The sequence below is a fragment of the Haliotis rufescens genome, unplaced genomic scaffold (genome assembly GCF_023055435.1).
Source record: "Haliotis rufescens isolate VD_foot unplaced genomic scaffold, xgHalRufe1.0.p SCAF_1, whole genome shotgun sequence".
Lineage (NCBI taxonomy): Eukaryota > Metazoa > Mollusca > Gastropoda > Lepetellida > Haliotidae > Haliotis > Haliotis rufescens.
Window position 1 is genome coordinate 21,080,919 of NW_025963779.1, and position 14,632 is coordinate 21,095,550.

The window sequence follows — 14,632 nt, forward strand, 5'->3', positions numbered from 1 at the left end:
CAAACTGACCAGCTCGTTATTGGTCAACTGGTAACATATTGATTTGTGAAACAATGTCGACCTAACTAGTTCTGGTCGTGTATTGAGCGTATCACATGGTGGTTGTAGCTGTTATGTCCATTTCTGTTTATGACAACTTAGAGTACATGCATGTATCACATCTAAGAAGACAATCCTTTCGCTAATGCCATTATCAATGTTTCTGTACAATTCCGTACATGTGTCCCTGTGCTCTGACCTGTAGATGGATAGTTCCTAACATTTTCTCTTAGGTTGTTCCGAGCTGGTCTTCAGTTAGGAAGTATTCTGAAAGTGCTTGGCTTAAAGTGCTTTACATTGTTCTGACAGCTCACCAACACAGTGTGTTTCATGTGCATCTATCGGTATGTCTTTAAAACAAAAATCAATAAACTATTGTTTTTCTTTCTGATCCCACTTGGACTAACGGCACCAGTAGCCTAGTGGTATCGGGTCTCACTAAATGCTATGCAGATTTTCATCCTTATCCTGGACCTGGATGGATTGGGTTTGAATCACGGGTTTGCCACCTGCTCTTAGCACTAATAGGATTGTAACTCCCATACTTTAACATAGGTTTATTACAATCATAGTGCTAAGATCACTTGGTGTAATAGAGACTGGTCTGTTCTGGGTACAGGAAACTTGCTTCCATTGCCTCCTTTTTGTTGTAGAAGCACTAGAGAAGCAGCGCCAGATGTACGAGAGGCAGATGCAGATGCTGCGGAATCAGCTGATGTCTCCGGGCACCCCGTCGTACCCCTTCCCCCCATTTGATGCCACCCGCCTCACCCCGACAGGGAACATGAACACACAGAACAGCATCCAGAAGAAGTACCAGCAGTGGGCACAAGACAGGTCAGTCCTAGAAACTGTGGGAGGCACAAGGCTGTGGTAGCAGGGTTGCCAGAAAGTTTCAGTCAGTAATATCTCCTAGTCCTGTAAGGGGCAGTCAGGTAGCCTAGTGGTTAAAATGTTTGCTCCTCATGCCAAAGACCCGGATTCGATTCCCGACATGGTTTCATTGTGTGAAGCCCATTTGTGGTGCCCCCCACCATGATATTGCTGGAATATTGCTAAAAGCAGCGTAAAACCATACCCACTTACTCAGTCCTGTAAGGCTTCGATTTCCCACATGGGTACAATTTCAATTCTTGGTGTCATCTGTGATATAGATGGAATAGTGTTTAAATTTCTATGAGTAAATTGTAAGTTATTTCGAGGCATTTGATTAGCTAACCAAGCAATTTTGTTTGTGTTTACATTTGTATAAACCGAAAAAAAATTGGCCACACCCACTAACGGACTACTGTTTCCTGAGCGGCTGATAATGGAATGGGTGGGGCTTGTGCTGCATGATTGTGCTGAACAATGTCCCTGATTTCATATCGCTGTCTACAGTGTTTGTGTGTTAATGAAGAAATGAACTGTCTGTGAAGTTGTTATTGTTGTTTTTGCTGATGACAGTACAGTTGTATAAAGGATCAGTAGTATTTGTGAACAGATTATGCATGCTTTTGTCAATATTGTTCTATAAAGTGATACCAGTTACGGATATCGTTATTTACCAATAAGCAGTCAGAAGTAGCAATAGGTATTTACGTATGGTTCTCACAATATATAAATGTTTAAAAGGGTACCCGGTAGGAAGTAGAGAACTCAGGATGAGCTATTTATGATTTCCATCAGTTTATTTAAGAAACAAACGACAAGTGGGTGTTCTTTATCGTAAACGTACAGCCTCTTTAAGGAGGATGATCAAATTTACAAGCTTTAAAAATATTTACCCGTATGTAAATAATTATGACTCCCTGAACTGAATCTGATCTCGGCAATGTCGGATAAGTCCATTTTATGACCATGTGGGTAATGTTTGGTATTTCCCGCATATTGTCACAATCCTCACGTAGATTATCTGTAACCTTTCTCCTGATACCTATTGTCATATCTCTGGTTCTTTCGGATGCGATTGTTTAGCTTCTGCGTTTATCTGCATTGCCAAGCTAAATCTATGGGGAAGAACTCTTTAGGTACTTCCCTCTAAAAAATAATGTCGCTTCATTCTTCATTGTTCTTTGTGATTTATGGGGAAGCTATGTTATATTAACAAATAAACGGGGTGAAGAGATGGAGTTGCAATCAGATAATTATTGTTTGCATGATTTGCCTGTAATGTTGCTTCATGCATCATCGGATATTGTGACCTGAACAAGTTTGACTTCAATGACAAAATTTTGAAACATTAGCAATCAAATTTAACATGTGTTCATGGGAAATTAACAACAATAACCGTTGTATGATTTCATCCATAGCATTTTTTGCCCTGAACGTCCTGATCACTTTGACAAATAAGCAGAGTGAAGCCATACCATGAGGATTTACTTTGCACAGTATCCTCTCACAGTCCCTTGTGGTTAAATCTTCAAACAGGCGTTCCTTTGAAGCGTCTTCCAGCTTCAGTCGAGACTCCCAAGAACATGGAGATTTGCAAAAATAGGGATGACTTTATAATGTGAGCATTCATTGAACTGTAATTGGAAGATGGTCAAGAAATTATTCTTTGTGAAATACACTTTGATCAGGCTTAAACACCAAACCATCCATAATGCTTTTGATGAATAGATTTTTGGTGCTTGTTATTCATGAAGAGGAAGGCCTTACTTGGATGTGTGTTGAGGTGTTGGGGAAATGATACTGCCTTGAAGAATGTAATTATTTGTTGATGAATATTGAGCGGAACTTTTTGGAAGTGTGGAATAGCATGCTGTATTGATTACAGTGAAAGATCAATTAGTCAAAACTATCAAGTATTTATCCAAGGTGTGTTTAGGGAAGGAATGCACTTCCATTGTGACATGTGTTCCTCCTTGGTGATGTGTGTTCCTCCTTGGTGATGTGTGTTCCTCCTTGATGATGTGTGTTCCTCCTTGATGACGTGTTCCTCCTTGATGACATGTGTTCCTCCTTGGTGATGTGTGTTCCTCCTTGCTGACATGTGTTCCTCCTTGGTGATGTAAGTTCCTCCTTGGCGATGTGTGTTCCTCCTTGCTGACATGTGTTCCTCCTTGGTGATGTGAGTTCCTCCTTGGTGATGTGTGTTCCTCCTTGATGATGTGTGTTCCTCCTTGATGACATGTGTTCCTCCTTGGTGATGTGTGTTCCTCCTTGATGACATGTGTTCCTCCTTGGCGATGTGTGTTCCTCCTTGCTGACATGTGTTCCTCCTTGGTGATGTGTGTTCCTCCTTGCTGACATGTGTTCCTCCTTGGTGATGTGAGTTCCTCCTTGGTGATGTGTGTTCCTCCTTGATGATGTGTGTTCCTCCTTGGTGACATGTGTTCCTCATTGATGACATGTGTTCCTCCTTGATGACACATGTTCCTTCTTCATGACGGGTTCCTGTTCCAACTTGCTGTTATGTGTTCCTCCCTTGTGATGTGTGTTCCTCCTTGATGACATTTGTTCCTCATTGATGACATGTGTTCCTCCTTGATGATGTGTGTTCCTCCTTGGTGACATGTGTTCCTCATTGATGACATGTGTTCCTCCTTGATGACACATGTTCCTTCATCATGACGTGTTCCTGTTCCAACTTGCTGTTATGTGTTCCTCCCTTGTGATGTGTGTTCCTCCTTGATGACATGTGTTCCTCCTTACTGACGTGTGTTCCTCCTTGATGACATGTGTGCCTCCTTACTGACATGTGTTCCTCCTTGATGATGTGTGTTCATCCTTGGTGACATGTGTTCCTCCTTGATGACACATGTTCCTCCTTGATGACATGTGTTCCTCCTTGGTGATGTGTGTTCATCCTTGGTGACATGTGTTTCTCCTTGATGACACATGTTCCTCCTTGGTGACATGTGTTCCTCCTTGATGACATGTGTTCCTCCTTGGTGATGTGAGTTCCTCCTTGGCGATGTGTGTTCCTCCTTGGTGATGTGAGTTCCTCCTTGGCGATGTGTGTTCCTCCTTGATGATGTGTGTTCCTCCTTGGTGACATGTGTTCCTCATTGATGACACATGTTCCTTCTTCATGACGTGTTCCTGTTCCAACTTGCTGTTATGTGTTCCTCCCTTGTGATGTGTGTTCCTCCTTGATGACGCGGAGCGGTCGGGTAGCCTAGTGGTTAAAGCGTTCGCTTGTCACGACGAAGACCCGGGTTCGATTCCCGACATGGTTACAATGTCTGAAGCCCATTTCTGGTGTCCCCTGCCGTGATTTTGCTGGAATATTGCTAAAAGAAGCGTAAAACCATACTCACTCACTTGATGACTTGAGTTCCTTCTTGGTGACATGTGTTCCTCCTTGATGACTTATGTTCCTCTTTGGTTACATGTCTTCCTCCTTGGTGATGTGTGTTCATCCTTGGTGACATGTGTTCATCCTTGGTGACATGTGTTCCTCCTTGGTGATGTGTGTTCCTCCTTGCTGACATGTGTTCCTCCTTGGTGATGTGAGTTCCTCCTTGGTGATGTGTGTTCCTCCTTGATGATGTGTGTTCCTTCTTGGTGACATGTGTTCCTCATTGATGACATGTGTTCCTCCTTGATGACACATGTTCCTTCTTCATGACGGGTTCCTGTTCCAACTTGCTGTTATGTGTTCCTCCCTTGTGATGTGTGTTCCTCCTTGATGACATTTGTTCCTCATTGATGACATGTGTTCCTCCTTGATGATGTGTGTTCCTCCTTGGTGACATGTGTTCCTCATTGATGACATGTGTTCCTCCTTGATGACACATGTTCCTTCATCATGACGTGTTCCTGTTCCAACTTGCTGTTATGTGTTCCTCCCTTGTGATGTGTGTTCCTCCTTGATGACATGTGTTCCTCCTTACTGACGTGTGTTCCTCCTTGATGACATGTGTGCCTCCTTACTGACATGTGTTCCTCCTTGGTGATGTGTGTTCATCCTTGGTGACATGTGTTCCTCCTTGATGACACATGTTCCTCCTTGGTGACGTATCCCTCCTTGGTGACATGTGTTCCTCCTTGGTGATGTGTGTTCATCCTTGGTGACATGTGTTTCTCCTTGATGACACATGTTCCTCCTTGGTGACATGTGTTCCTCCTTGATGACATGTGTTCCTCCTTGGTGATGTGAGTTCCTCCTTGGCGATGTGTGTTCCTCCTTGATGATGTGTGTTCCTCCTTGGTGACATGTGTTCCTCATTGATGACACATGTTCCTTCTTCATGACGTGTTCCTGTTCCAACTTGCTGTTATGTGTTCCTCCCTTGTGATGTGTGTTCCTCCTTGATGACGCGGAGCGGTCGGGTAGCCTAGTGGTTAAAGCGTTCGCTTGTCACGACGAAGACCTGGGTTCGATTCCCGACATGGTTACAATGTCTGAAGCCCATTTCTGGTGTCCCCTGCCGTGATTTTGCTGGAATATTGCTAAAAGCAGCGTAAAACCATACTCACTCACTTGATGACATGTGTTCCTTCTTGGTGACATGTGTTCCTCCTTGATGACTTATGTTCCTCTTTGGTGACATGTCTTCCTCCTTGGTGATGTGTGTTCATCCTTGGTGACATGTGTTCATCCTTGGTGACATGTGTTCATCCTTGGTGACATGTGTTCCTCCTTGATGACACATATTCCTCCTTGGTGACATGTGTTCCTCCTTGATGACATGTGTTCTTTCTTGGTGACATGTGTTCCTCCTTGATGACATGTGTTCTTTCTTGGTGACATGTGTTCCTTCTTGATGACATGTGTTCCTCCTTGGTGATATGTGTTCCTTCTTTGTGACATGTGTTTCACCTTGGTGATATGTGTTCCTTCTTGATGACATGTGTTTCACCTTTGCAGACATGTGTTCCTTTTCCCTTGTGAGACGTGTTCTCGGTTTCTATTGTGATGTGTTCCTCATCTCTGTTGATGTGTTCCTCATCTCTGTTGATGTGTTCCTCATCCCTGTTGATGTGTTCCTCTTCTCTGGTATACCTCCTCGATGTTGAGATAAAAGGCATTCTTTCATAGTCTGACAGCTTCTGTTCCACATGCATCAACCTATTACTAATTGCTGTGTGGCTTGAACATTAATGCTGGCCCATGTGTTCTGCACTCTGCAACAGGCATGATTCTCAAGACTATAAAAGGTCTTCATTTGGTCTGAAGAAGGATGTTAATTGAACATTTTTAAGTGCTTTTCAGTAGTCTCATATTTAAAGTAACATAGTTGTAACTAAATCTTTGTAAGAACTTAGCATTGTGTCCTATTGAGATTGACTACTCCTGGAGCAACTGGCTGTCATCTCGTGTGTCCCAGAATCTGTCTGTATCAGTCTGGCTCATGGACTAAGTATAGCTCCATCAGGATTTTGTTACCATGCAAACCTTCATCCAGGCACGACATTTTACTGACAGAGACTCACAGCTTAATGTTGCAGATCCAACCTTCCATTGTCCTTCAATAAGTATTGATGGTTAGGACTAGATTTGGGTTTTTAGACCACTCGAAGGCAAACACATTTCAAGGTTTTATGGCCACTGACATTGACCAGTGATAAGGTCAACTGTCACACTGACAACAATCAAACAGAACAGTTCTTTCAAGGCAATTATTTCATGCAATATCTGCAGATTTGGGTCTTACTTTGTAGACAGGTCAGGAATGATTTGTTAGAATGTCACTTCATGAACTCATGAAGTTCAAGAGACCACTCCATACCCCAACTTACCATGCAAATATCTTTATCAAAAGAAAAGGATATTTTTCATAGAAGATGTTTTTTCCCCCTCATCTGTCTTCCCTGTTTTCAAAAAAGATTGTGTGTTGTTATTGTCCCTCACATGTCCTCTCTCTGTTGTAGGGGAAGGTGTTGCTATTGTCCCTCACATGTCCTCTCTCTGTTGTAGGAAGGTGTTGCTATTGTCCCTCACACATGTCCTCTCTCTGTTGTAGGAAGGTGTTGCGTATTGGAGAAAACACGCTCACGAGGTTTTGGTAGACAAAGCATGCCCTGGGGAGAGGGAAAAACCAAGGGGGCGAAGCCCTCACGGTTTTTCCCGACCCCCAGGGCATGCTCTGTCTACCAAAACCGAGTGAAAGTGTTTTTCCATGCTTATAAACCAAAAAAAGAAACTTAAAACAACATTTATCAACATTTTTATGTTTCGAACATACTTTCCATGAACCTTAGGAAACGCGCGTAAAATATCTCTTGCTGGCGTACGGATCTTGAAAAGGACATTCTAAAAACCAGTGAGGCTTATCAACACCTCTGTAGCCTCATGGTACTATCATGGAACTGTTCTGGGTGAACAATACCTTCCAAATGACGTGCTGGTTTTTCTTGGGGAATTAGTCAGCAAAGAGCCAGAGTCACAGGAGACTAATCACAATTTTATTTACAAGAACAATTAACAATTTACAATATCTTAGAAAATAACTGAGGGTGCCACAGAGAGTCGGTACACACTCTGGGCTGAGGGAGAGAGGTCTGCTTGGTAAGAGAGTCAAACCCCTTCTCTTCTCTCAATCATTCTGGACCAAGACTTATATAGCCAAGGTCACCTGACATTTAGTAAGTAATAAATATAAATATAAACAGTAAATCATCAGTGACATACTTGCACATCCTGTTCAGGATGGCAGACGGTCGATGTACACAAAACTGGGGATTAACACTTAGGATTAGCATCTTATAAATAACAGCAATTAAATGTTTCAAGGCATATAGATGTCATGGCTTCAGGGTAATGAGCCTTTGCAATCAAATGTTCTTCAGACAATGGGTGTCGTAAATCAGTCACCATGACAACTTCCCTCCGTTACGTGAAGCTTGGACCCCAAGCTTATATGAGTCCAAATTGATATGTGTGAGTTTTTTCACCAACAAAAACAACCATGCAAATGTGAACAAAATCAGTCACATGAAACTCACTGGGCTACAGATATGAAGGTTGCGAGTTCGATCCTGGGGAATATAAAGAAAACATTTGTCATTTGATTTTACATTTCATTACATGTTACAATATGAACGGAAGTTATATTAATAAAATACCCAGGACATTATATAAAATCCCAGGGACATTACAACGTCCATGTTTATGAGATTTAACCCGACTGGAAAGTAAAACCTCACAACAGGTTTTAATGCCTATAGAAAGAAGTCTCTTACTTAATAGCGATCCCAATGAATAGGTTTATAATATTGTCCCTCACACATGTCCTCTCTCTGTTGTAGGAAGGTGTTGCTATTGTCCCTCACACATGTCCTCTCTCTGTTGTAGGAAGGTGTTGCTATTGTCCCTCACACATGTCCTCCCTGTGTTGTAGGAAGGTGTTGCTATTGTCCCTCACACATGTCCTCCCTGTGTTGTAGGAAGGTGTTGCTATTGTCCGTCACACATGTCCTCCCTGTGTTGTAGGAAGGTGTTGCTATTGTCCGTCACACATGTCCTCCCTGTGTTGTAGGAAGGTGTTGCTATTGTCCCTCACACATGTCCTCCCTGTGTTGTAGGAAGGTGTTGCTATTGTCCGTCACACGTGTCCTCCCTGTGTTGTAGAGAGAAGGTGTTCCTGCATAGCCTGGTCAAGCTGCGGGAGGAGGTGGTCAAGGCGAACACACTGGTCAGGGAGGCCAACAACCTAGCAAAGGAGATGGGCAAGCAGACCGAGTTCCATGTGACTCTACAGATACCTGCTGCTAACCTCAGCCCCAACAGGAAGGTAAAACACACTCTTTTGATCTCTAATCCCTGCAGGAGACCTGTAACTTTATCCACAGCCAGAAGCAGACTTCAGGCACAATCTGGCCCAGTCTGTTCATATATTTACACAAAAGGCAAATAAGGGTGTCACAGACTCTTCTCAGTAATTCACTTTCTGTGAATCTAAACTGTTGACAATATTATGAACACACAATGCCATTTAGAAAGTGGTCATATGTAAATGAGGCCTGGATCGGGTTCAAATCCCGGACGGGACTTAACCCAATAAAGTACTAGAATCTGTACTTTACTTTAAAAAGTGTTATCCCAAATATAACATTTGTTACATGTTGACAATATTGTTGATATTGCTGAGTACAATGTGTAGGTAAGATGTTTCAACGATTACTATCTGAAAGTCGTGTCAAGTAGACATAAGGATTATCAGAAATGTTATTTATCAGAATGTATATCCAAGCAGGAGCCAGAAATTGTAATGTTCAGAGTTAATATTTCATGTGGCAGACATAGCTTGTTACTTCACACTAAGGGGGTACAGTTGGCCAAGTCGTCTAAGACGCCGCAATACTCATTGCAGAGTTGCGTCCCTTGGGCACACCAGAAACCAATGATTGTGGGTTCGAATCCCGGTTCGCCCCAATACATTTTCTTGGTTTGTCAGCACTATACCCATGCTCGTGGGTTTCACCAAAGTGGTAAACGTCTAAGACCTGCATTACTTCGGGCTTTCCTCTCACATTAAGCTGACATTCCTTGATATAACTGTAATACTGTTAAAAGCGGCATTAAGCACAACTCACTACTTCACACAAATGGTGCACTAAATGTCAAATGAGTCTATTCAACTTTTCATTATTTATTCATTGGTCAGTTGCACATCCAATCATTATTGTAAAGTGCTGTTTGCAATTCATGTCTTCACACAAATATAATTGCAAGAAAATGGAGAATGTCATTGTAACATGATATCTACTCCGATTAAGTAAATTTCACACATTTTAATGTTCACAAAGCTATCTAAACACAAAGATCACACACACCCATTGTTAGGCAATTCATTTATTTGAAAAATAGTTTAATCATTCCATGATCCTCCAAAACTGATTGCTGCCACTACATGTAAGTGGTGTGATATTTCTCAGCACCCCTATCAATAGCTGAGTGGTGTATGCGGCATTGATCAGCAGCATATTCAATCATATCCATCAAAGATGACTTCTCTTCCAGGTTTTTTTAAGCATGTTGTTTTGTGTGTGCAAAACGCTGAACACAAATACAGGGTTTGGAAAGCCTGCTTAATCAATATGGAGCACTCTACATGGAAGTTTTCACCATCGTCCCTATTATTTTCCACAATGGCAATATGAACAGTCCATCAACAAATGTTTATATTTCATTGGAAGATTGCACTTTCAAATAAAAGATCACTCTTTCAAATGAAAGATTACTCCAGATTGCCTATCTTCAGAAAATCCATCAGCTGATCATAAAGCAGGTCGCGGTGTGTCCAAAGGAGAGCAAACACCCCGTCATAGCCTTAGAGTGGACATGAAGAATGGACGTACCACGATTAGCCCCGTGCTGCCTTGCGATATATTTCAACACTGATATCAAGACGTGATTGGATTTGTGTAACTTTAGATATGACGGCATTGATGAAACTGAGATGATGTATTGACAGAAACCCGCTAACATGTGACATGACTAACATATATTGGTGTAACCATGGAAATGTAGTCCTTCTAAATGCAGTTTCTGTGTCGTAATCTTAGATGAATTTACCAAAATAACTGATAGAAAACTTGTATGTGGATTAAGAAAAGAGCTGATCTCAAATATGATAGCGTGGGAAAACCTATCAATGTGATTTGGTTTGTATGGTTTGTCACATCAATTCACGACAACACACCATGCAAATAGAAGCAGTGTTTGTTGACAGTGGACTGTGCATAATCATGGACATAACCCACAATGGACTGTGCGCATAAACATGAACATAATCCACAATGGACTGTGTGCATAAACATGAACATAACCCACAATGGGCTGTGTGCATAAACATGAACATAACCCACAATGCACTGTGTGCATAAACATGAACATAATCCACAATGGACTGTGTGCATAAACATGAACATAACCCACAATGCACTGTGTGCATAAACATGAACATAATCCACAATGGACTGTGTGCATAAACATGAACATAACCCACAATGGACTGTGTGCATAAACATGAACATAACCCACAATGGACTGTGTGCATAAACATGAACATAATCCACAATGGGCTGTGTGCATAAACATGAACATAACCCACAATGCACTGTGTGCATAAACATGAACATAATCCACAATGGACTGTGTGCATAAACATGAACATAACCCACAATGGACTGTGTGCATAAACATGAACATAACCCACAATGGACTGTGTGCATAAACATGAACATAATCCACAATGGACTGTGTGTAATGCTCACAAATGCCCATGGTGGACTGTGTGTAATTCTCACAAATGCCCATGGTGGACTGTGTGTAATTCTCACAAATGCCCATGGTGGACTGTGTGTAATTCTCACAAATGCCCATGGTGGACTGTGTGTAATTCTCACAAATGCCCATGGTGGACTGTGTGTAATTCTCACAAATGCCCATGGTGGACTGTGTGTAATTCTCACAAATGCCCATGGTGGACTGTGTGTAATACTCACAAATGCTCAAATGCTTTAACCCTTTTTTCGGAACACCTGGTGTCATCACTGATTTTTAGAAATCGATTCCTTTAATTATCAACGCTTTTTTGCCTTTCACGCCCAATGGATTCCATTGCAGTGGCTAATCGAATGTTCTCAGGTGTTGGCCTTTCTTATGATAAACATGAACACAACAGTCCATAAACATGAACACAACAGTCCATAAACATGAACACAACAGTCCATAAACATGAACACAACAGTCCATAAACAAGAACACTTAATGAGACTGAATGTAAAAATATACAGAACCAGTGAACCTAAACAGTGTTAACTGTTCATCAGCTACAGAAGTCATCAGAACACCCCACAACAAGGATGGCACGGACTGTAATGTTCAGTGCACAGCATTCAACCAACTGCACCTATGTTCTGTACCCTTTACCAAGATTCAGATCTCACAGTTGCTATGGAAACAGTAATGAAAATTCAAAACTAAATGTATTGAGTTTCAGAAATAACTAATTGCATAAGATATTTAAAGCTATTAGCAAAATGTATTTTTGATTCAGCTATCAATGTAATGAAAATGTATCCATTGATTCTGTAGTGTTATTTTGTTGAGGAATTATATTTTTTCAAAATGCAGTATTTCCATTTTTATTCAAATTGAAAAGATTGAAATTGAAATTGAAATTGAAATTTCTTTTGTTTCAAACAATTCTAACTGGAAAATATCTGTTGGTTCTATAGTTCCAGGAGTTTGTCATGTGATGTTGTTGCGAAAGAACATTTACAGCTCTACATTCAAGATATTTGATGTTTTGTTGATGCAATCCAGAGATGCTCAGTACAAATCTCATCAAATACATGCATCGACTCACATGTAACAAGATCATCTTGACAATATGGAAAGTTAGGATGTACACGTGTCAGACAAGATCAGACACGTTGATAGGGTGTTATTGGCATCTGGATATATAAATTATTAAAATTTCCATAAATTTGGTTATTTTAACCATTTCTTCTGATAAAAGAGTTATTTTTTATTCATTTAAAAAAGACTATGAGGTTTTAAATGTTAACCAGATAGGAGCTACGAAGAAGTATAGGAATTCTATCAACTTGCAGGATATGTGTTGTGGACACTGTGATTTAGGCCCTTAGGCTGCTGATACTTTCTATCCCTCACTTCAACTCGTCATGATTAGGGAGAGGAAGAGTTTAATCCCTGACTAACACATGGATTTCTGCTTTGTGTCTCAGCTTACACGAGTCTCTATGGAGTTTCAAGGGCAGAAATGCTAGGTCCCTGTAATAAGTGTGAAAAGATATGGGGGATTCCATGGCAGAATAGATCCCCAGTCCCCCATGATAGCTTGTCACCTTCTGTGTTTGTGTCCTCAACCTCCCACATGATCCTCCCATGCTTGTCTCATGGAGATTGAATGGTAGAATTACCCCCCTTTGTCCCAAAATTGTCTGGGAGTGTTTGCTGCAGTCTGTTGGTTGAAAAACATGATGAAATGGAAATCAAAGCCTGGAAATATCCAGGACTACCTATTCACTGCTCGTAAATATATTTCTGGATAAGTATCTCTTTTCATTCTCAATTCCAAACTTGAAAAACCTTGTGTCAGAATCATATGATGACATAGTATTCCAGAGTGATGGCATAGTATTCCAAAGTCACGGCATAGTATTCCAAAGTCACGGCATAGTATTCCAAAGTCACGGCATAGTATTCCAGAGTGACGGCATAGTATTCCAAAGTCACGGGATAGTATTCCAGAGTGATGGCATAGTATTCCAAAGTCACGGCATAGTATTCCAGAGTGATGGCATAGTATTCCAGAGTGATGGCATAGTATTCAAAAGTCACGGCATAGTATTCCAGAGTGATGGCATAGTATTCCAAAGTCACGGCATAGTATTCCAGAGTGACGGCATAGTATTCCAAAGTCATGGCATAGTATTCCAGAGTGATGGCATAGTATTCCAGAGTGACGGGATAGTATTCCAGAGTGATGGCATAGTATTCCAAAGTCACGGCATAGTATTCCAGAGTGATGGCATAGTATTCCAGAGTGACGGCATAGTATTCCAAAGTCACAGCATAGTATTCCAGAGTGACGGCATAGTATTCCAGAGTGACGGCATAGTATTCCAGAGTAATGGCATAGTATTCCAGAGTGACGAGATAGTATTCCAGAGTGACGGCATAGTATTCCAGAGTGACGAGATAGTATTCCAGAGTGACGGCATAGTATTCCAGAGTGACGAGATAGTATTCCAGAGTGACGGCATAGTATTCCAGGGGCATAGTATTCCAGGAGCATAGTATTCCAGAGTGACGGCATAGTATTCCAGAGTGACGGCATAGTATTCCAGGAGCATAGTATTCCAGAGTGACGTCATAGTATTCCAGGAGCATAGTATTCCAGAGTGACAGCATAGTATTCCAGACTGATGGTATAGTATTCCAGAGTGACGGCATAGTATTCCAGGAGCATAGTATTCCAGAGTGATGGGATAGTATTCCAGGAGCATAGTATTCCAGAGTGACGAGATAGTATTCCAGAGTGACGGCATAGTATTCCAGGAGCATAGTATTCCAGAGTGACGGCATAGTATTCCAGGAACATAGTATTATTGAGTATTTGATGCCTGGTTGTTTTGACAATTTGAAATTCCAAATGATATTCCTGGGCATCGAATATTCAGTAAAAGCTGCAAATCTGAAAACGCAGAATATTTATCTCCTCATTGTTGTTTCCTTTTGTCCGAACAGTCCCCAGTACCCCGTCCTTTCCCAAGAGGGGACTGAACTAAAGATTGAATTGTTACATTGTGAGACTAGGATAATTGTGATGTTTCTCTCCCAAAGTGAACCTGTACATTCACTGTTGCATGTGACATTCAACCAGTACCAATATTTCAGAGAGGAACATTCGTCAGCGAACCTGCCATCCAGGTGAAGCGGCGTGGCCGAGCCAATCAGATCTGGTCAATGGAGAAGTTGGAGAACAAGATCATTGACATGCGTGAGATGTACGAAGAGCGCAAGTCCCAGGGACTCCCGATGATGGTACAAAACGTTCTGGACGTCAGTGATGCCGAGATGTCCTTCTTTGACATCTCTGAGGGCAATATGGTGTGTTTGCTTCACTGCATGGCTTGCGTTTGGCAGGATTGTGTACTGCATGATTATACAGTCTCACAACATACAGTC

At 41.5% G+C, this 14,632-nt stretch overlaps 1 protein-coding gene across 19 annotated transcripts in view; it reads left to right on the forward strand.

The window, feature by feature from the left end:
- LOC124115793 (kinesin-like protein KIF13B) overlaps positions 1 to 14,632 on the forward strand; it is a 266,352-nt gene that overhangs the window by 221,713 nt on the left and 30,007 nt on the right. For 17 of the 19 annotated variants that reach the window (XM_048392899.1, XM_048392906.1, XM_048392907.1 and 14 more), the window contains 3 exons: positions 693 to 876; positions 8,540 to 8,702; positions 14,342 to 14,554. In XM_048392899.1, the coding sequence (XP_048248856.1) occupies positions 693 to 876; positions 8,540 to 8,702; positions 14,342 to 14,554 (560 nt within the window). The remainder of the gene's footprint in view (positions 1 to 692; positions 877 to 8,539; positions 8,703 to 14,341; positions 14,555 to 14,632) is intronic. The other 2 variants (XM_048392910.1, XM_048392951.1) reach the window with 1 other exon arrangement.